The sequence below is a fragment of the Drosophila bipectinata genome, chromosome 3L (genome assembly GCF_030179905.1).
Source record: "Drosophila bipectinata strain 14024-0381.07 chromosome 3L, DbipHiC1v2, whole genome shotgun sequence".
Lineage (NCBI taxonomy): Eukaryota > Metazoa > Arthropoda > Insecta > Diptera > Drosophilidae > Drosophila > Drosophila bipectinata.
Window position 1 is genome coordinate 11,258,845 of NC_091738.1, and position 21,265 is coordinate 11,280,109.

The 21,265-nt window shown below is 45.2% G+C and overlaps 3 protein-coding genes across 8 annotated transcripts; 2 read left to right on the forward strand and 1 right to left on the reverse strand.

Annotated features, from left to right (window-relative positions):
* Window positions 1-7,448: 7,448 nt before the first annotated feature.
* Idh (isocitrate dehydrogenase [NADP] cytoplasmic) lies at window positions 7,449-11,606 on the forward strand. 4 transcript variants are annotated; one of them, XM_017254450.3, is made up of 4 exons: window positions 7,512-7,608; window positions 9,461-9,606; window positions 9,902-9,982; window positions 10,087-11,606. In XM_017254450.3, the coding sequence occupies exons 2-4, from the start codon at window positions 9,502-9,504 to the stop codon at window positions 11,365-11,367; spliced, it is 1,467 nt and encodes a 488-aa protein (XP_017109939.2). In that variant the 5' UTR covers window positions 7,512-7,608; window positions 9,461-9,501; the 3' UTR covers window positions 11,368-11,606. The 4 variants fall into 4 exon arrangements, with proteins under 4 accessions (XP_017109942.1, XP_017109939.2, XP_017109940.2 ...); XM_017254451.3 differs by lacking the exon at window positions 7,512-7,608 and having other exon boundaries at window positions 9,187-9,606; window positions 10,117-11,606; XM_017254453.3 differs by lacking the exons at window positions 9,461-9,606; window positions 9,902-9,982 and having other exon boundaries at window positions 7,449-7,608; window positions 10,117-11,606.
* A 92-nt stretch (window positions 11,607-11,698) lies between these two features.
* On the forward strand, window positions 11,699-15,560 carry Culd (CUB and LDLa domain). Of its 2 annotated transcripts, none has more exons than XM_017254448.2 (6): window positions 11,699-12,028; window positions 12,087-12,417; window positions 12,472-12,876; window positions 13,306-13,674; window positions 13,728-14,435; window positions 14,517-15,560. In XM_017254448.2, exons 1-6 carry the CDS (start codon window positions 11,825-11,827, stop codon window positions 15,401-15,403), a joined length of 2,904 nt encoding a protein of 967 aa, XP_017109937.2. In that variant the 5' UTR covers window positions 11,699-11,824; the 3' UTR covers window positions 15,404-15,560. The 2 variants fall into 2 exon arrangements, with proteins under 2 accessions (XP_017109937.2, XP_043070082.1); XM_043214147.2 differs by having other exon boundaries at window positions 14,503-14,829.
* On the reverse strand, window positions 15,549-21,247 carry GAPcenA (GTPase activating protein and centrosome-associated). Of its 2 annotated transcripts, XM_070279834.1 has the most exons (10): window positions 21,201-21,247; window positions 20,356-21,127; window positions 19,789-20,061; window positions 19,409-19,592; window positions 19,156-19,343; window positions 18,012-19,090; window positions 17,758-17,946; window positions 16,974-17,693; window positions 16,462-16,914; window positions 15,549-16,072 (listed from the first exon to the last, which is right to left on the reverse strand). In XM_070279834.1, the coding sequence occupies exons 2-10, from the start codon at window positions 20,672-20,674 to the stop codon at window positions 15,905-15,907; spliced, it is 3,573 nt and encodes a 1,190-aa protein (XP_070135935.1). In that variant the 5' UTR covers window positions 20,675-21,127; window positions 21,201-21,247; the 3' UTR covers window positions 15,549-15,904. The 2 variants fall into 2 exon arrangements, with proteins under 2 accessions (XP_070135935.1, XP_070135936.1); XM_070279835.1 differs by having other exon boundaries at window positions 19,409-19,586; window positions 20,356-21,225.
* Window positions 21,248-21,265: the final 18 nt, after the last annotated feature.

Below are 21,265 nucleotides of genomic sequence, written 5' to 3' on the forward strand. Positions count from 1 at the left end.
GTTTTGTATGCAAATCATTGAAATTACATATTATGGCCAGTCGTCGGGCAGTCGTAAGTAGCAGTTGGCCTCAAACCAACCCACTGACATGCACCATGGCTATTGCTGGATCAGGAGATGGAAGCTGAAAGCCAAGAACTGGGAAGCCCAACAGCAATTGTTGGAAGCCCGCAATGAAGACCTCAAATGGCCAAATGGCGAACGGGAAGCAATTGCCTGAGAAAGAGCCAAGACAGATCGTAAATTCATTAGACCAAGGCTTTCGGGAGGTCTGCTGTTCTTATTTTCATGTATAGTTTTTCGACGAAGGAATCGTAACGTTCCTATTTCTTTTATAAAAGGCCAAGGTGAAACTTATTTGCATTTTATTTCGATTTTTAGTATCCTTAGAAAGTCATTGCATTGAGGCATTAGGAAATGTCAATCAAAACTGCTCTCTCCAGATGCAGAAACGCACACACGAGTCTGCACAAAAAAAAGCTAACAGCAAATGGGGCGTATGAGCAATTTCTAGTGCGAACGAAGGAAGTCTTGTGTATGGGGAATAGTAGTGCCAGTATGCCAGTGGCATACTAAGTCGACTTTAATTAAAATGACAGACCATTAGAAAACGATTTGCCCAGATGAATATTTTTACGACTTGATTTGGCGCAATTGGAAAATGGAAACTGCAATTGGGCGAGCATGCGGTTTAGTGCTATGGGGATCAAATAAATGGAGAGCAGTTGCAGTTGCATCGGCATCCGTTGCTGCTGTTGCTGCTACCACTGATGTTGCAGCTACATCGAAACGAAAACCGATCATTAAAATGCACAGTTGAAAACGCAGGTGAAATCTCATCTTGTGGCTCTTGCGGTTTTTCAGGTGTTGCTCCTCAGAACTGTTCCATCCGCACGCTTTCTATCGCCAGCGATTGAATAATGCCAGACATTCATTAAGGTCTAGTAGATGCACTCTAAAAAAATACAATCTATAAGATATATTTTTTAAGAATTATATTAAATCTAGAATACATAAATCTTACTCATCATGTAGTCCGCAGAGTCCTCTTCCCAACTTTTGCTTATTTTAATTTTTTTACAAAAGTTCCTTCTTTTTTTTGTAATGTAACCCCTCTACCCTTAGATTTCTCACCGAAGCATACATTAATTGATTTGTTTCGTAACCAAAATTAGGTAATTCCACAAGAGAAGAAAACATTTAAACGCTCAAATCTTCTTCGGCATGCGTCTCGGTTCAGTTTGGAGGCATATACGTGAAAGTTCATAAACGAAAGCAAAACGTAAGCTAAACATTTTGTTTGTGGCCCTCTGTATGGGCTGTATGGATGGCTCATTGTCATTAAACAAAATGAAGCAGAACAGCGTTCGGGCCATGAAAGGCTTTTAACGCGACCGAATGGGTGGAGAAATGGGGAGTGGCAGGGAGGCAGGTGGCAGGTGGCAGGGAAGGGACAACCGAGGGGCTACTACCACACGCACCAGGTGAGCTGTGCCTGCCACAGTGATGATCATTAAATGCCAAAAAAAAAAAAAAAATGATGAGTGAATGAATGAATGAAACGCCAAGTCCAGAGTCAAATTATAGCAAAAGCAAAACTAAAACTTTAATGTTTCGAATGCTACGTTTCGTTTCTCATTTCTCCTCGCATACAAGAGTATCTGAGTATCTCGACGCGTATGTGTATCTATGGGCTTGTATATTAAAAGTGAAAACATGTAAAGACTCATTCCATACCATACCATACCATGCCATTCATTGGCAAGGGACAGCGACGAGTCACAGCGAAAAACTTTTAAAGCCAAATTGGCATACAAATTGCGTATACGTAATTTTAATTGATCATTTAAGCGATTTAGTTTCTTGATGCCCGCTTTATGTAAGCATTTCTTTTTTGGCTCTTCGCAGATCTCACATTTCTTTATGTTTCTGTGTATTATGCTAATTTTTTGGCGCATTTAGAAGGATTAATGAATCCCCTTTTGACAGATGGATCAGTAAAAGTTGCCCATGAGTTATGGCCGATTATCTAATCGTTATAGTCATATCAAATGGACAACTTTCTGGTTCATTTATGAAGACCGCCAAAAGAAGACATCATGATTCTTCATTTGGCAATAAAGTATGAATATCTTATCGTACATATTTTTGTTAAAAATCCCACGCCCCAAAAAGGATTGTCGGAGCAGAGAATGCCAAGTTGAATCACCTTTACCAGCTTCCTACTCCAGTAGGTGGTAGAAAAAGCTGGAAGCAAGTGAAAGTGTCTAAACACACATTCAATTTCGAATAATTTCGCTATCAATTAATAAAACGCGCATCGGGCATGAATGAGCGAATACTCTGCTCTGGTCTGCTCTGGGAAAGATTAATTGCCGACCACGTTGAGGGGGCATCATTAGCACATCATTACTGTCCCCCCAGCTGAAAAACTGTAATGGTTACCTTGGACATTTGAATGGGAAGTTTTGGCAGAAAGCGAAGGTTTTAGCCAGGCCATGGTTGCCAATTCCATTCCTTCCTCTGCCAAAAGCGATGATGCTTTCAAAAACCTCTCTGCACGGATCCATGGCGAAGGCAGTAGAAGGCTGCCTGCCCTCCAGCACTCGTGGCAACAACACAAGCAAGTCTTCCCAAAACAAAACCCACGGAAGATCTCATGCTGCGTAAGCGTTTTAGCATAAAACGAAGAAAGTGCTGCCTGACAAAATGCATTGAAAATAATTAAGATTAAGTACTTTAATATAATTTATTAGAATTCATAAAAAATACCTTTTTTGCCGAGAAAAGTCTGTATTTCATAGGCCTTCAAAAACCAAAAGCATTGATTCTATCAACTTTTTTTTGCAGTGAACTTTTGTATACTTCTGGGTAACATTTCTCCTTGGCCATGATGAAGCTCAACTATTGCCGGGCTGTGTAATGGTGGAAACGAAAAGCGTGTAAAACATCTCGCAAAACACAAAAATCAATTGGAAATTTTACTTTCGACGACAAAAAGACAGATCTCCTCGGTATGGAATGGAGGCGGAAGATGCCATGATTGAGCCTCTAACATAGAAATGAAAAAAACAAAAAAAAAACACAATATGGAACTATTTGCGCTGTCCTATGCTGTATAATTAAATTTCTTTTCATTTTGATTTTCACCCTGCAAAGTACAAGTCATCCTACCGACATATCCGACCAGAAGATCCAATGCCGTGAAGGGTTTTAAGCCAAACTTCAAGCCTGTCATGGCCGCAATGATTTTGGCATTTGGCAAAATACGCTAAAAACCAGAAACGATCGGCACAATAATTTATTTTTGTAATATTCCACAAAAAGAGAGCTTCTGCCATTAACAAAGAAATGGGGAAATAATTATTCAACTCGTGAGCTAAAAATATAACTCATACCATACCCTATAATCAAAAATTTGTTTTTGAAGTTTCTTTAAATTGCAATTTATTGGAATTAATTCTAAAAATAACCCTTTCTCGGAATAAACAAATGGAAATATAATTATTTTTCTTCGAAAAGAAAGAATGGGCTTACTCTTCCTGTTTTTAAATGCCCCATGTAGCAAGTCTTCTGTTCATTGTCCTGCCTTTGGGCCATTTCCGCAACCCAACCCAGCCCAGCCCAGAACCGGGATCGCTTTCAACATTTCCGCAGCGACTTCAATTACTTTCGAGCCGAAGTGGAAATTTGCATACAAGCAGATGGAACACATGAATTAATATTTGGCTATTGGCCATATTTAGCTGACACAACAATAGACGCAGTCCATGTCTGGCTCTGACTCTGAGCTCTGGCTTAGACCATGTGAAAGCCGAAAGCCGAAAGCCCGGCCTTTGGTCTCACAGAGAGCATTAATGATTTCTCGCATGGAGCTGATCTTGGCCCTTGGTCTTTGCTGTTCGGCCATGCCTTTGGGCCTGGCCCACTGGATACATTGACCCACTGGACAATTGGTATGCAGAGTTGCTATCCAGGCTGCACTTCATTGGCAAACACAGGAGCGCAATGGGAAATTCAAATGTCTTGGCATTGCTTTCGATTTTTTGAGCGATTTTATAGGCCTTAGGAAAGGGTATAATGTGGCTTTAGGTAAGGAAAAAATTATATAATTAACTGTCTTAGAAGCACCCTTTAATTATGCTCGAAAAAAAAGTTATAAATTATTTTCTAAAAATAAGGACAATTATCGAAACTAGAGTATAAAGTCTGCCTCTAATTCTCACGTACTGCCTTTGAAAGCCAGGCGATTTATTGGCAAGGCCTCTTTCTAGCCTGGCTAACAAAAATACGTTGACAACATTGACGCCTTTCACTGGCTACCGAGAAACAATGCCCCCTCATCCTCCCGAGTCAGTCAAATTAAAAACCAATCAAACCGATGTGGAAGTCAATGATACCAATGCCATACGTACATATATTTTCAACAGGAGAGGTGCGGGAATAGCAACCAAATCTGGCTATTTTTGGTAGCGACTTAGCATAAATTTGCATAAGCAGTAAAGTCCGAGACATAACTGTAAATATAATGAAACGAGCGCTTGATAAATATCATCAAAAGACCATCCAGAAGATCAAAAAATAGACAGCCGGATGAAAAGAGATTTCCATTTCATGAATTCTACTCGTAAAAGACATTTGCATGTGGACTGGGCGAGAAATGAAATATGTGCCATACCAGATCGGCAATGCGATTAAGATATCAACTTCTCCAGTCCCCCAGACCCCAGTGCCCAAACCCACTAGACCCCCCAGATCACAGATCCCCTGATCTCTTCTGTCCACCTTTCAAACCAAAGAATGCCGCCGCTCTACAAAGATAAGAGATGAACTAAAATTGGTTTAAGTTTTTGGTTTTTTTAGAGATGGTTTTTAAATAAAAATTAGGCATAAAATAAAATAGTTTGTGTTTATTTTTAATAACAAATATTATATTATACATATGTATCTATTTTATTTTATAGTTTTATCTGTAATTTAAACTAAATATTATAGTTATCTTTAATACTTCAATTAGTATAGAAGTATAGTCTTGTTAATCACGTTACCATCACTAACTCCAATGAAATGGAAACTGGCCTGGCTAACTGGCTGACCAACTGACTGACTGACTGACAGCCACACATCGTCTTTAGAAATGGCGCACAAAAGATACGCTGCTGCTGCTGTTGCTTTTCAGCATAGGAGTGTTTGGTCTTAGTCTGTTTTTATTTTCGTTTTGTTTGACGAAATTGACTTTCTCCATTCAATATAATTAATAGTAATATTCCGATGCTTTGGCTACACACACGTCTCCAGAATGGTAACAACCACTGTTGCTGCTGCTTCTTCGGCTGCGGCTGCTGTGGATTTTGGAATGTGGACAGGAAGTAATTTGTTATTGCAGGCGTGCATTAGAGCCGACAAAACGAATGGATCGAGAGGTATTGAAAAATCCATCACAGCTAGATCCGCAGCGGACTGCACGTGCACGGCATCGCCGTAGGAATTCTCTTTATTTCTCCCCCATTTGGCGGGCAATATGGAATTCGCACCGCACCACGGGGCGTATGGGTAACAAGTGAAAAGCCAGGAATGCCAGCCGCTCACTCGGCGTATGAGTGATGTGTGAGTAGAGGTGGGGGATGAGGGGCATGCCACAAAAGCGTTGAAATTTACAGCTTGTTTCTAGCTACCCAAAAAGGGTTCATATACACTGAGCAAAAGTCTCCTTACTATAAAAATTAATTAATGACAAATAGGGTTTCTGGTTAATCCAATTTGATTGGCTTTTATGATTCATTCAGGGTTTAATTTATACAAATTGGCTATATTTTATTTTTCTTGTTTTATTGTATTTCTCCAATATCTTCTTTGAAAATGCCATATATTGTTGTTTATGCAAATTGCCTTCATTCGAGGGCGCTCACATCTCACTTTCAAAAAACGAGACACAAAACATATTTAGCTAATATTTTGGGATGACTTCTTCTGCGGCTTTTACTTTTCTCCTTAGCATTCCACTGGCTGGCTGAAATTAAAAGTAGTTTACCAGTTGCTTCTGTTTTCAGTTTTAGTCTCCGTTTTTTTTTGCCCTTTTTTTGTGTGTTGGCTAGTTGTCTTCTGCCATCTGTTTACATAACGACCAAAAAACAAAAACACACAGCAGAAATATGTAGTTAACAATGCCAACTATCAAATATGGCAGTTCAGGCACGCACTTTACTTTTATCCAACATATCTACGACCGATGTGTGAATGATGTGCATGGGCAAGAGCAAGTGGCAACAAGTGGCCATTTCACGTTCATTGACATGGCTAATGGTTAGTGGTGTAGTCAGTCTGCTGGTTTTCGAGTGTTGCAGGGCAATAGCAGACTGTCACACGTCTCTAAGCCAAGACGGTTTCGCCGGCCCGGCACGCGTTTGTTTTACCTGAAAGAGGACCAAGTTAGCCACGAATATGTTATTTAATGCATTGGCATGCACAAATTAAGACTTGTTATAATTGGGGGTTATATAACCAAAGCGGCGCTTATCTAATTTCTACTCGACGGCAAAGAAAGCGTCGCAATTAGACGAGTTTTTCTAGCCAGTTTATGTCAAATAATAGGCCCAAGATCGAGAGATTTTCGTGCGTGCTGCCATATCGCCGCATTTGATGTTTTTTTTTCGGCTCTATACAAAAAAATGGAAATGCTTAACGGGTGCTGGAGCTAACGAGATAGTAAGATAAATATGTGTAGTTAATTGTTTTGAAGAAACAGTTTTGAGGAAGTCACAAAATTAACTTTGCCATAAATTTATAGATGAAATGAAGATTTGTAGTATGGGTTAAGAAAATTATAATTTTATCCAGTTTAAGGCTAGTTTATTGTATACACGGGTGGTCAACCTCTTTGGCAGAATGGCGCTTAGAGGGCCGCATCTTGATGGCCGCAGCACACTTTCGCACATTAAAAGCGGCCAACAACACCGGAGTGCAGATTTTTTTATTTGCATTTTTAAAGTCGAGCTGAAGAGCTTGGCTAACATTTCACTTTTGTAGCAAATTTTATGGATTTTCTTTTAGAGCCATGTTTTGAGCCTGACGATGCGAATTAAACGACCAATTTAAAAAGCCAGTGTTAGAAAAGATTAAAGTTGCTTAGCTTTGAATTTTAAGGTAGTTTTCGAATACTAAAAAAAGGAAACTAGTTTTTTTGTAAGCTCTTAGAACCTGTGATTGTCCAAGAGGCCATAAAACCAACAATCACACGATGAAGATTTAGAAATTCAAATTAATATTTAAACCGCTAAACGCAGACGGACAAAGACTGCCTGATTCGAAACAGCAGAAAGCTTCAAAGCTCAAAAAGTTTAAAGAAAACAGCTGGTCCGCCAAAACATGTTTTTATCTATGGAATTATCTGCCGCACACAGCCCACTGCTCGGCCCTCCCTCATCGAACCGGTAAAGCAACCGGGTATACTTATATTTTGTATAAGAGCCTGACGTTCAGCAGACTAGTGACTTCTTGGTATTTAGTGTTTTCATTCCGAAATCAAATCGGAATCGTCGCTGTGTGTGATTGGAAGTGGTTCGTGTTGTTCTTAAATTCTAAAACCGTCAATTTAAATAATTTCTAAAGGTAAGTGTAATAAAATTAAACAGTTTATTATCGCCTACGTGCCTCGCGCCCTCCCACTTTTATCTTCTCATACAAATCGAATCTTTATTGCATTTATAACGCTGACTTGCAATTTATCTGAGCGAAAAATAGGCACAAAAAAATAAAATGGTGGCTTTTTAATTAAGTTCGAATATGCAAATGGCTAAAATGGAGCCCTGTTTATGCATTTGTTCACTTGTTTGAGTTTATGCATGACCCCTGGCCCCACCTACTTGGCTCATCCACACACCCATCTATTTACCAGTCGCCGAACTTTCCCCACCGGTCTGTTTTTATATGCAATTTATCTGTCTGTCGCTGCGTTTATTTTCTCGCACCGGTTTTTGTTTTTTTCCTCTCTCTGCTTTCTTTCTCCTGGTGGAGCAGACACGTAACCCAGCTGAAAAACAATTCTCCTCCACCTGTGAACCTGGTCTCCAGGTGGTGTCCAAAGTTTAATCTCGACTTGATGTCGACAGTTTTAATTTAATACTATGTATTATATCTACAAATAGACTGTTCGAGAACATCTCCAGTTAGACAGATATTAGCTCGTATCGCATTGAAATTGTTTTATTACAGTGAAGCTTCTTTAGTTTGAAATGCTAAGCAAAAAATTCATATTTTTTAGATGCTTATAATTATTATATTAAAAAACTATATTTTTATCTTCGTTTTTTTGTATTTAAAATGGTAATTTCTTTTCATACCCAAGGTTGACCTTTGATCTTGAAACTCCTTACATAATATTCAACTTTTAATTTTTTATGTAATGAATCCTTACTGTATTTAACACCTTCTACCGGCATGTCTATTTACCATGGCCAAATCTTATCAGCCACGTTAACAAAGGGGGGAGGGGATAGTTCAGATTGTTTGTACCATGTTCGAAGTCTGTGAACGCTTGTGAAATTCGCTGGGTGAAAGCATAAATATTATTATTCTTATGTCAAGCACCGGCCCCCTTTTTGATTTTGGAGGCATGGTCTAAGCTCGTGGCGTGATGTTAGATTACGTGCCACCGTGGCAATAGTTGTCCAATCCAGAATGAATCTTTCTACAAAAGCCAGCCAAGCTTAATTTTCAGAAAATCTAAAAAAAGAATCAAGCTATTAAGACAGTTATACAATTGAGTGTCGTCTAGGGAAGATAAGGATGGTTTCAAGATTATCAGATCGAGCCTTCGTGTCACTTGGCGCCCAAGTTTCAAATTTATCTTAGCTTTGACATGTCGTCGTTGCCCATCACTGTTCATATCAGCTGACGGAAAAACACAAGAATAAAGCTATGTAGCAAATGCCACACGCCTTTTTTATAATTTATACTATCAGGCGGCCCTGAACTTTGAGTAATAGTCGTTTGCACCCGAATAAGAGGATTTTTTTTTAGCAAGCTGATTAGAAGAGCAACAGTTGGGAGCAACAGCCACCCACCCACAGGGAAGCTTTGCTGATACCGGCGATAACGATAACTATTACAAGGTGATTCCGAGTGTTTTGTTATTTGGTTACAATAGCTTTATTAATTAAAACTAGCATTTCAAATCTTTCCCTTCGCTCTGAGAGCAGCTTATCATAGTGTGCCTGCTAAATCTTATCAGTCCGGTTGTTAAGTATTCCACGATTACGCCGATTGCGCAACAATTAAATGAGCAGAAAGCCTGAAAGTGCAGCCAGCGAGTAACGGCACTAGTGTCCGGTTATCAGTTACAAATAAGACGCGGGTGCCGCCGGAGATTGTGCCTTTTCCGGAGAGATTCCTTCCACTGTTTCCAGTGCCATTTGTTTATTTTTATTTTGGTGACAAAGCTGAAATTTTGTCTCGTTTCCAGTCGGTTCATTCATAAACACAAGCAAATCAGAAACCCCAACAATGTTCGCAATCCTCCGCACCGCCGCTAAGATGACGTCGGTCCACCAGCAGCAGCCCCAACTGGTCCGGGCTATGTTCCGGGCGAATTTCGCCAGCAGCTCCGCGGTAGGTTCATCTTCTCTTCGCCTTCTTCTCTGTCGCTCCGGCTGCCTATCATTTTCGATGCCCTCATCTCGAATATGGGTGGATCGAAAGAATGGACAAAATCCATGGTTCCATGGATGCATCATTGTCTTTTTCAAACCCCCTATCACCGTTTGGAAGCCTAGCTTTTTTGAGAATCAAATCCAATTCGAGCCACCCTATTCTGTAGGGTATCGGGATCAAAGTTCACTTTGCTTTGACTTTCTATCTGTCTAGTATTGTCACTCATAATCACATCTATATCGCCTGCGTCTAGGAAATCCTTAATCATTATCAAGGAGGCGTCAATCTGAATAAGTACACCATGGACGATGAACGAAGTGCTGCTGTGAGCGAGGTGATTGCTCTAGACACGCCCTCTCTGCCACCCATTATTCATCTGCTTTTCAAAATATGTAGCTAATAAGATAATTATAATTTTTCCATAAAAACGGCTTCAAGAACTCACTACCGGTCTGTTCTCACTCACAGATGGCCCAAAAGATTCGTGCCGGACCCGTGGTAGATGTCCTCGGTGACGAAATGACGCGCATCATCTGGGACTCGATCAAGAACAAGCTGATCCTGCCCTTCCTGGACATTGAGCTGCACACCTACGATCTGGGTATTGAGTACCGTGACCAGACCGAGGATCAGGTCACCATTGACTGTGCCGAGGCCATCAAGAAGTACAATGTGGGCATCAAGTGCGCCACCATTACCCCCGATGAGAAGCGTGTTGAGGAGTTCAATCTGAAGAAGATGTGGAAGTCTCCCAACGGTACCATCCGTAACATCCTTGGAGGCACTGTCTTCCGCGAGGCCATCATCTGCAAGAACGTGCCCCGCCTGGTGTCCGGCTGGCAGAAGCCCATCGTCATCGGTCGTCACGCCCACGCCGATCAGTACAAGGCCGTTGACTACGTTGTTCCCGGACCCGGCAAGCTCACCCTCACCTGGAAGGGCAACGACGGCCAGGTCATCGAGGAGGTGATCAACGACTTCAAGGGCGCTGGTGTCGCTCTGGGCATGTTCAACACTGATGCCTCTATCGTGGACTTTGCCCACGCCTCCTTCAAATACGCCCTGGACCGCAAGCTGCCCCTGTACATGAGCACCAAGAACACCATCCTGAAGAAGTACGACGGTCGCTTCAAGGATATCTTCGAGGATCTGTACAACAAGCAGTACAAGAAGGAGTATGAGGCTGCTGGCATCTGGTACGAGCACCGTCTCATCGACGACATGGTGGCCTACGCCATGAAGTCCGAGGGTGGCTTCGTTTGGGCCTGCAAGAACTACGACGGAGATGTACAGTCTGATTCCGTGGCCCAGGGATACGGCTCCCTTGGTCTGATGACCTCCGTCCTGCTCTGCCCCGATGGCAAGACCGTCGAAGCCGAGGCTGCCCACGGAACCGTGACCCGTCACTTCCGCTTCTACCAGCAGGGCAAGGAGACCTCAACCAATCCCATTGCCTCGATCTTCGCCTGGACCCGTGGTCTCCTCCACCGTGCCAAGCTGGACAACAACGAGCCCCTGAAGCAGTTCGCCGAGACCCTCGAGCAGGTTTGCATTGACACCATCGAGGGCGGTGCCATGACCAAGGATCTGGCCATCTGCATCAAGGGCAGCATCAACGCTGTGACCCGCAAGGACTACCAGGAAACATTCGAGTTCATGGACACACTGGCCAAGAATCTGGAAGCGGCCCTGGCCAAGAACGCCGCCGCCGCCAAGTGACTATCCGATGAGCCAAAGGCCTCGCACCTCTAAGGAACCACTCAGCGAAGCCCGGTCCTCGTCGTTGTCGTTGTCAGACTTTTAATTTCCATTTTTTTAATGTAGATGTGCATGTAGATGTCCTAGGCTAACTATTTGTGTCCTCGATGCATGTTTTTCTTCCATGTCCATTGTCTCTGCGAGACGCAATCCCCTGATTTCCCCTAAGAAAATTCAAATAAATGTATTTTTGTACCGGACTGCCGAGAGGTCTTTAACCCAGTCGTCGAGGGTGGGTGGACCTGCGGGTGGGTGCCTGTGTTATGTGGCAGTGGTTGTCCACTTGTGCGGCTTCCACTGGGTCCAGCATTATTGGATTTATGGGCGATACGCCACAGTCTTGTCTCAGCTCTTGGCACTAAAACACGGATAATTTCCAACGGAAGAACAGGAAGGCACCCAGAGCGGAAAAGGATCCATGTTTGCTACGGCCGTGGGCTATGGCTATCTGCTGGTGTACTTGGTCTGCCTGATCTGCTGGCCAGGCGATGCCTATCCGGCCAGCAACAGCTATAGGGACTTGGATATCTGCAATCACTGGGATGGCAGGAGGCACTTTCTTGAGCTGGGCTCCCCGGCTGGAGAGCTTCATGCCCGCAATGTGAGCAACACCGCCTACAGGGTGAGTTATCCTCTTCAGGAAGGATTGGATCTTTAAAAACACACTCATCCTGAAGCAGAGCTCTCCGATGGGCTTCAAAAACGATGCTGTGGCGGGCGATGTGTGGTACCAGTGCAGCCTGGAGCTGGTTACCTGCGCCGAGTGCGTCATCCGGGTCACTTTCACGTATTCCAACTTTTCCAAGAGCTGCGGCAACACGGGCGGCAAGTCTAGCATGTGTCCCTGCGAGCACATCCAGTTCTCGGAACCGCCCTATGACTCCACCATCTCTGGGCAAGAGTTCTGCGGGGATGGGAAGGTCTTCCGCAGCAAAACCAGGACCCTGCAACTGAAATTCTTCTACAGAGCCACCAATTCCCATGTCTTTTCGCTGCAATACTTCTCAGAACGTGAGTTTTTTGGAGTATAATTCCTATTTTCATTAAAATCTTCCTTTGGAACAGGAAACGTGCGGATAGTTAGTGGTTCTCCAAAGCAATCCATTGTGGGTAATGGCAGCACTAAGCACCTGCCCCAGGTCATCTCTACTCCGTACTTTCCCATGCCGTATCCCCGGGACTATGGCATCGAACACATCCTTACTTGCGAAGCCGATAATTGCCAAGTACGCTTGGACTTTACGGACTTCCAATTGGGTCTCGCCTCCACTCTGGAGATATTCGATTCCAATGGTCAAATGTTGGACTCGTATACGGGAGAACACTTCCGACCACCCATCACAGTGAGCAGCGGGAAATCCTTGCTCCTCCAGTTTCGAGGAAATGCGGCCACCGGAGTGGGTTTCCGCGCGGAAGTCAGTTTTGTTTCCTCCAAGCAGCTTAAGGATGAGCGCCTGGTTCCCTATACGGGTGAGTAAGGGGATTCCAAAGTAGGTGCTAATGGGGAGACATTTTAAATCATTAATGTAAGGATAACGACACGTTGACAATTTCCGGATTAGCTGAGCACTTGAAGGTCTGCAGGCAATTGTCATATTGATTTTGGCAGGAGGAGGAGGTAGGAAGAGGATGGAAACGGTATATCAATGTCAATGCTAGGCGTTGAAGTGGAAACTGGGTGACACTTTGGCTCGGTCCGGTTTGGTAAGACAATCGATTTCTTGGATCACTGCCCAAAGGTTGCCAACGACACCGCTCATATACATACATATAAGTCGGGAGAGGGATGGACTGATTATGCATTGTTGGGGCAGGTTTAAACCGGGGAAAGACCTTGATACTTCTGGGGGTTGGTAGAATGATGAAACAACTTGGTTTAGTTTCTTTCCATTCTCCTAGATTGTGGTGGAATGGTAACTGGACCTGGTGGTGCTATAACCATGATGAATATGATCGAAAATGCCACCGATGTACGACTCTTCGACTGCATCTGGATCATCAAGCCGGGCAACAACTACATGATGATGAAGACCCACATTTCCTTGCGGGTTGAGGACTTCTACGGAATGGCTGCGCGTTCGGAGCTAACCATCCGGCAGGGCACCACCTCGGACGCCGTAGAGATCGAGAACGTAATGTGGCCGAACAATGGCCTCAGCAAGGAGAGCCACATAGCTCCCATCCTAACAGGATACTATATTCGTTTGAGAGGAGTGTTTGGAATGTCCTCCAAACTGGCCATCGTTTACAGCGTGTTCAACTACTTGAGTAAGTCTGTTCCAATGAAGGAAGTGCCTCTTATTGATGACCTTACTCCGTAGATTGCTATATTGGCTCCGAGTTCCTGTGCGGGAACAACCACTGCATCTCTATCCGGCTGCACTGTGACGGCTTTGATCATTGCGGGGATGGCAGCGACGAGCCGGACTCCTGCGAAGAGGACTGGGCTCACCTGCACCACGATCGTCGCTGGTACTCCCACAAGCCCAACTACTACTTCCCCAAGATGGACCAATATCCGGATCTTAAGACGGCCACGGGTATTTTCATCATAAGTACCTTGGGTATCTTCGGAGTGCTCTCCGGCTGGATGGTTATCCTTTACCGCATGGGTGTTCGAGCGCGACACCAGCGAGAGCTTCAGAGTCACCTGCAGACTATCAGCGAGCTGCTGGACCGACAGGATGAGGATCGTACCCCCGACGAACCACCCAGTTACGAAGCTCCGCCGGACTATGAGGAAGTGATAAAGGTGGGTATGCAGCAGGAGCTGAGGGAACCACGACGCCAACGACGTGGCCGTCGTCCGCCGCCAAGAGATCGCAGCTGTAGTCGGGCTCCCAGTAACTGCACCATGCAATCCGTATTGCCGCTTCATCGCAGCTGCAGCCTGGATAGGGATTCGGAACTGCCAAGTACGTCAGCGGCAGCGATGACCCACGCGGTGGCCTCCACCGACACCACAGAAGACGCAAAGCAGCAGAGCCAGGCGATGGCTCAGAGGATGCTCATGGCCACCGCTATTTGTGGTAGGTAACGGGTTCCCGATAACCCAGCTTCCCCCATCCCGCCCTGCAGTCGCTAACTTACCCACAGAGTCCCATTTGCAGGCGCTGCAAGCTCGTCTCTCGCGGCAGCAAAGGAGCCAGGGATCCGCCACCAATCCGTGGGGGTTTCAACGGGCCCAGCATCGGTATCCGCTAGGGGTGAACTACCCTCAGCCGCTCAGCCAGCAGCCACGACGCCCGGGAGCACGGCGGAAGAGTCCACTCAGGGAGACGATGACTCCCTCAACATTTCACTCACTATAGGCCTGCCCTCCACCACGGTGGGGAGTCCAATGACCACCACCCAGAATCAATATATGAATCTAAACCTGGAGCAGATTGGCAGCAATTGCACAGAGCACACGTACCTGAAGCGATCCTGGTTGGTGGTGCAGCAGATGCCGCCTGGAAGGTGTTACAGAGCCCAGCGACTGCGTCATACTTTCTCTTCCCCGGAGGCCTTCTCGGCCGATGAGCTTCACCTGCCCTATCCGGATTTTCTGAGTTACGGCACCAACCTTCCCCACGAACGGAGTAGTAGTAACTTTGGATCGGAGCTATCGCGGGATCCCTCCAGCTACAGTGTGGGGAAGCGTGCTCGCATGGTCACCAGCGAAGCCAGTGATTCGGATACCATAACAAAGGATTCAGAGAGCTCCAACAGAGTCGTGCAATCACACACAACAGACCTAACGACTTTGAATCACAGCGAGAGTGATAGCGAGGCAGAGCAGCAGGTATCCTGCTTTGGAGCTCAGCGACCAAAGAGACGTAGCCGTGGTCATGTGCGGAGCCGATCCTTCAGCAACGCCAGGGCCGGTGGAAGTGCCAGAAGGAGGCGGCTTATCCAACGTAGTTCATCCGCTGATCTTCTAATGAACTACGCCGCCATGGCGGTGTCCACGCCACAGAAGAGATCTGATGGAACGCAGCGTTTGTTCTTCATTTGAAGGATTCGACAGAGAGGTAGATAATGGAACGATAGTATTACAGCCAGGTGTGATTCTGGGATCTGGTCACAGTTTAAAAGAACTGTTTATTGATTAAAATTTAAATATGATTATGTAACCACCCGAATGGAAATAAACTTAAATATTTAGCATTTTATGGGATACTTTATTCATTTATAGCCATATAAGTGTAGCAATTACCAGGTCAGGTCAAATTGTGCCTTCTTAGCCTCAAATACGCTCTTAGCCTCAAATGATACCCAGATTGTTCCAATCCTTTGAATCCCGACCGGGAGGACAATTTGACCAGCCCTGGCGCCGGGTGCCTCAAAAGTGCAAAATAATAAAAATCTAATACTCGCGTATATATATATGGAAATCAAAATGCACTTGTTTGTATATATATGATAGACGATTAGTATAAATAATACCAAGGCGTAGTCAATGTAGTAGGTCTCCCTGCTAACCAGATTCACCTACCCCTACATCTGCATCCCGTGCCTACTGCTGCAGCTGCTGCTTGAGATTTTCGGCCAGCGATTTGCCCGTCTCCAGGGGCACCACTATATTCCGCAGGCTGTCGATGCTGTTGCGCAGCTTGGTGGCCTGAAACTTACTGGGCAGCTTCGGTGATCCTCCCACCGAGGCAAATGCAAAGGTCTTGTACTCCTGGGCAGCCATTACAAATGGATTGTAGAGAAGGGCATTAGGTATGATATATACATGGGTTTTATTATTGCAACAGCATAATATCAAAAGTAATAAAAATAAGGGATAAACAAGAATTAAGAAATCCAACAGATACTAAATAAAGATTCTTCGAGCGTATAGGTGTGCCGAGTGATTGCTTGTGTCGTGGTGTATGGCGTTTATAAATTAAACAAAATGATAAGAGCTTCATGTGTACTCTCTCCTGGCTAGCCCAACTCTCGGCTAAACACCAGAGATATACGCATATCTTAATTATAGAAATAATACACAATAAACTAGGTATAGAAAACTGTGGAAATTCCAGTCATGATGGTTGCTCTCGAATGATGCATTGCTTCCTAAGTTACCTGATTGCCGCTCGGCGAACTGGCCTCGCTGACTGTCGTGGGAGCCTGACCCATGTACGATTGGAACGTGGGCGTGGGTCCCCCACTCCCAGTTTCCCGGTTTCCACCTCGCGTGGTCACCTTCTCCTGCAGCGAGTTGAGGGTCTTCGAGAGCCAAGGCTGCCAGCTGTTGCGGTTGGTCTGCAGTTCGCTGAGCGTATTGTTGAGCTGATGGTTTAGGTCCTGGTTCTTGCACTCGGCCTCCACTTGAGCGAGCTTTGCCTGGGCCAGCTCCAGTTCCAGTTCGCGGATACGCTGCGCTGCGGCGTTGAGTGGATCCAAAGGTCCCAGCGGTGGCTCGTTGGCATTCCGCATGGCATCCGATTGCCGCTTACTCTGGCCGTCGCCCGATTTCGCGTTGTCATTGACGCCGTCGATCTGCTGCAGGCAGTCCTGGCATTTAGAAACCGTGTTCTGGAAGAGAACAAAGAGAGAATTATCATTTGAGATAGGGTTTCTTTATGTCTACTTACCATCACCTTACTCAGCGTCTCGCTGAGCGTGTTCATGTCCTGCTCCTGGCGTTGAATGATTTGCTTGTATTCCTGTATGATGCCTGTGTGTTTCTTCTCCTTTTCAACAGCCCTTTCCTTGGCCGCTGTGAGCTGCTGGTTTAGCGCGTCAATCTCGCTCTGTAGCTTACGCCGCTCCTCGCCAAAGCGACTCTCGTAGATCTGCGCCTCCTTCTCCAGTCGCTCCTTGTGCTGCTTTTTCAGCAGAAACTCCTCCTCGTACTGCTTCAGCTTCTTGATCTTCCGTTCGCAGGCTTGTTTCATTACCTTACGAGCCTGACTTGAGTTACGGCACTTCTTGGGCAGCGTCACTCGGAAATACTTGAGAATACCTTCAAAATCAAGCTGCCGCAGATCTGATTCGCAGATTGACAGCAGGGTCACGGCCACCTGAAAGAGGACAGGCAACCCGTCCAGCAGGAATACATCCAGAACGTGGAAAACGAAGCAGAGCGGGAAGCGAGCGGTGTACAATGTGAGAAACCACTGCGAGGCGTACATGTGCGTCTCAATACCGCAGGCCGTGAAGTGTTCGTGCAGCTTTGGCAACTGATCCTTGATCAGCCGCTCCAGCTGGTACAGACGCAAGTAGAGAACCTCAAAACCTGCCTTGTAGAGATCTCGCAGCCCATAATCATACATGAGGGCCACTAGGACACAGAAAGCATCCTCCTCGGGCATCTGAAAGGGAATTTTACAATATAATTAGTATATTATTTGTTTTAGAGCATTAAACCTCACTCACATGAAGCAACAGGCTGGCTGCAATGAAGCTGAGACCTTGACAGTAACCGACTTCGCTATCGTGGACTGCATAGGCTTTGGACACCTTGAAGAGAGCATCTTGACCAGAGCCTCCGGTCTCCTTGAAGCATTTGTGCGCCGGGAAAGTCCGATGGATGTCTCGCTGAATTACTGTCTCACATTTGGTTTCCTAAAATACATTTTTTAAATAAATTAGTAAGCCTTGTAATCTTAATCAGATTAATAAATGCTTACTTTGGTGATCAGGATCTTGTATTTATCGTTCATCTCCATCTTGCCCTCAACGTTGGCCAGCTTCTGCCAAATTTTTTCACGCAGTGCCTCCGGGACACCCAAACGTACTAGGGGAGCGAGATTTTTGGGCCTCTTCTCCCCATCCCATTCTCGTAAAATCGGATCCCACTCGTCCAAAGTATCCTGCGAGCAATCCTTTGACACTTCGCCAGTGCCACTGAGCAGGGGCTCATCCCCATCGCTGCTGTAGTCCGTGGGACAATCATCCTCAATGGAGGCTATGGACGAACTGCGTACGATACGCGACAGGCTCATGCCCATTTTTACAAGCGAGCTTTGCTGGCTGCCCTGCTGCTCTGTTATCTCCTCAGAGGGGTCGATACTGTTTACTTTCCAGTTAGACTCATCGATTCGCTTTAAATGCAAATAGAATCGCAGAGTCATCGGACGCTTGGACATGAAATGGTCCATGATACGCATCTCACTGGCCGACTGAATAGTCACTGGGGTTTCGATGACGAATCGCACAGGCTCCTGGATGCGGCGCATCACAATGTCCACGGCAACAGTGAGGTTGGTCTTAGAAGATTCCAGATTCAACTGCTCGAACGCCTTTTCCTGAGCTTTCCACTCCGCTCGAATGACATACGGAAGGTTAGAATTCTGCTGGTTGCTATCCGATTCAGTGGAACCCCCAGGAGAAACATAGCCCATGCTGTGCATATCTATGAGATGCATGTCCTTTTGAACCACCAGTTTTCCTGGAGCCACTAGAACGCCAAAACATCGTTCTATGTACAATGGTTGGAGTATGTTTGAGGGCGTCTGTTTGACCGTAATGCACACTTCCTTGTCCGTGTTTGCACGGAGCTTGAAGCAACCCCTATCCCTTGGCACGGCAGCATATGAATTCTTGGCCACCTTCTCTCGTATTTCCAACGATACTATAAACTCATAGCCAGCAGTGTTCAATGGATTTCCGCTTACATCTGAGGTCACTGAGTTGGCCATATCTACGGCGGAGTTGAGACTGCAACTCATGCTGGGCGGATACGTTTGGAATGCCTTCTGGAAGCAGGCTGGAAAAAACAGGGTTCAATGATCATTGGAGGTAACCGCAAATCACATTCCAAAATTGACTCACCGCTGACTTGATTAACCGCCTCGGGAATATGGCAACGGAATACATGGCACTGGAACAGTGCATCCCCATGCAACCACGTGAAGGCGAAGCAACCATTCTCCACTGTGTCCACGGGTCCACGATAATACAATATGATGCTGGATATTTCATATGTGGCAATAATCGTATTACTCTCGGCGTCGTGCAGTCTGTTTAAAAATAATCCCATAATTTATATGATAAATATTAAAACGTGATTAATGTATTTACTCACACGACCAGACCATCGGAGCAATTGGGAATGCTCACTGTAATTTTTAGACCAACCGATTTGGAGCCGCTATTTAGTTCGCTCATAATCCGATATACATCCGTCTCGGATTTGGGGGCATTGATATTTGCGGCACCCAGATAGGTCACTCCCGAGAAGATCGTGCATCCTTGATCGATTTCTGAAACTGTTTTATTGGTTTTATGCATATTTTATGAACATATTATTGGGTTACCCTACAAAATATATTTATTAATAAACTTAAAACAAGGTGTCAAGTGTTTTTAAGTAAGTTCTTTTGTGAGGTTATTTACCCATGTATTTTTGGCATCATTTTCTTTGTATTTCCTGATATTTTTTTTATTTCAATATTGACAACTTACCCTCTTCGTCGGTGGTGTCTCCTTTTTCTGGCTTCATTGCATCCTGCTTCTCCTCCAAGCAAGCCGGACTCGCATCTATGCAATCATAAAACACGGAATGACCCACTCTATTCGAGCTGGATGCATCGTCAATAGCTTCCTCGCTCTTGGGCGAGAACATAGTACAGGGGAAACGCATCTCTGGATCGGCAGATCTACCCCCGGCACCCGTCAGTGGCAGGGTCAGGGACTTTTGCTGGTGACTAGGCAGGCGCTGCGAACTCTTATCGCCTCCTAAAAATATTTAAATTGACAATTACGCACTGAATTGAACGGAATTCAATTTATTAGTGCTATGAGGCAGTTTGTTTGTCGATTGTTTCCATGACAGCGTAGCAATAGCACTACGGCTCTGAAAGATAAGATTGCAGCTGGCTAGCCTGGCTAGCTAGCTGGCTTAGCAAACCGATGATATGCTACGCTTCCAATTTGGAGCGAGCGTTCACGATGTGTACACAGTTGGCGGAGGGCAGCGACTGAGTAGTTATAGAGCTAACACCCTTCCCGAAGTTTCATTGCTACACTTACCTACGACGCCGCCGCCGCCGCGTTCTAGTTCCAAATCCCTCAAGGCATCCGTCATTTCGTGTTGTATGTCGCTCAGATTGCGATTGTGGGACATGTCCAGAGTGGGCGAACGGTCTCCCCCTGGCGAAGACAGAACCAGTGCGCTCAAAGAAGTGGGTGGCTTCCCAGCGCTCAGCTCATCGACATTTTTCTTATCCTGGTTTAGGGACCTCTTTGTTTGCTCCGTGGGACTCGCCACATTGCTGTCGGTGACTATTTCGTATTCCCCGCTGGTAGTAATAGAGGATTCCGAGGACTTGGTGCTCAGATTATCATCCATTCTGAACGCTCAAGATTCCAAAGTTTCTCTTTGTGCTGGATTTTTTCTTAGCTTCGACTATTTCCAGCCCTACGAATGGCGCATTGTTCGACAAATCAATTGCTGCCTCAAGGTTATTACTCGCTTTTTATAGATTTCTTTGGGGGTCTGTTTAATTTGTCCAATTTTCAGTGGAGTAGCATTGTTTGGATTTCTTTTAGTTCTCCGCCGTAAATCGATGACGAATCGGGTCTGTTTGGGTTTGGGATTGGGGGCGTTGATTGCGCCGCACACACACGCGCATGTATGTCACACAGCGCCCACTCTTAAGGGGCGGGGGCGTGGCGTGGCGGTGGGGTCGACGGGGTCAACAGTTTGCTGCGGATTCCTATGGATTTTTCGTTGGCCGCAGCTGATGTAATTGCGTAGAGGTAGCACGGTCTTTGAATTATTACGTGAAAACACTTTATTTGTCTAATTCACGCACTTTAAATGGATTATTTAATAATATAATAGGGTATTAATGCAATTTTTGTGCAATTTTTACCTCTGTTTTGTTTACATATTTTTTTTTTACAGTGTTGGTAAACTGCAGTTAGGTCATCGATAGCC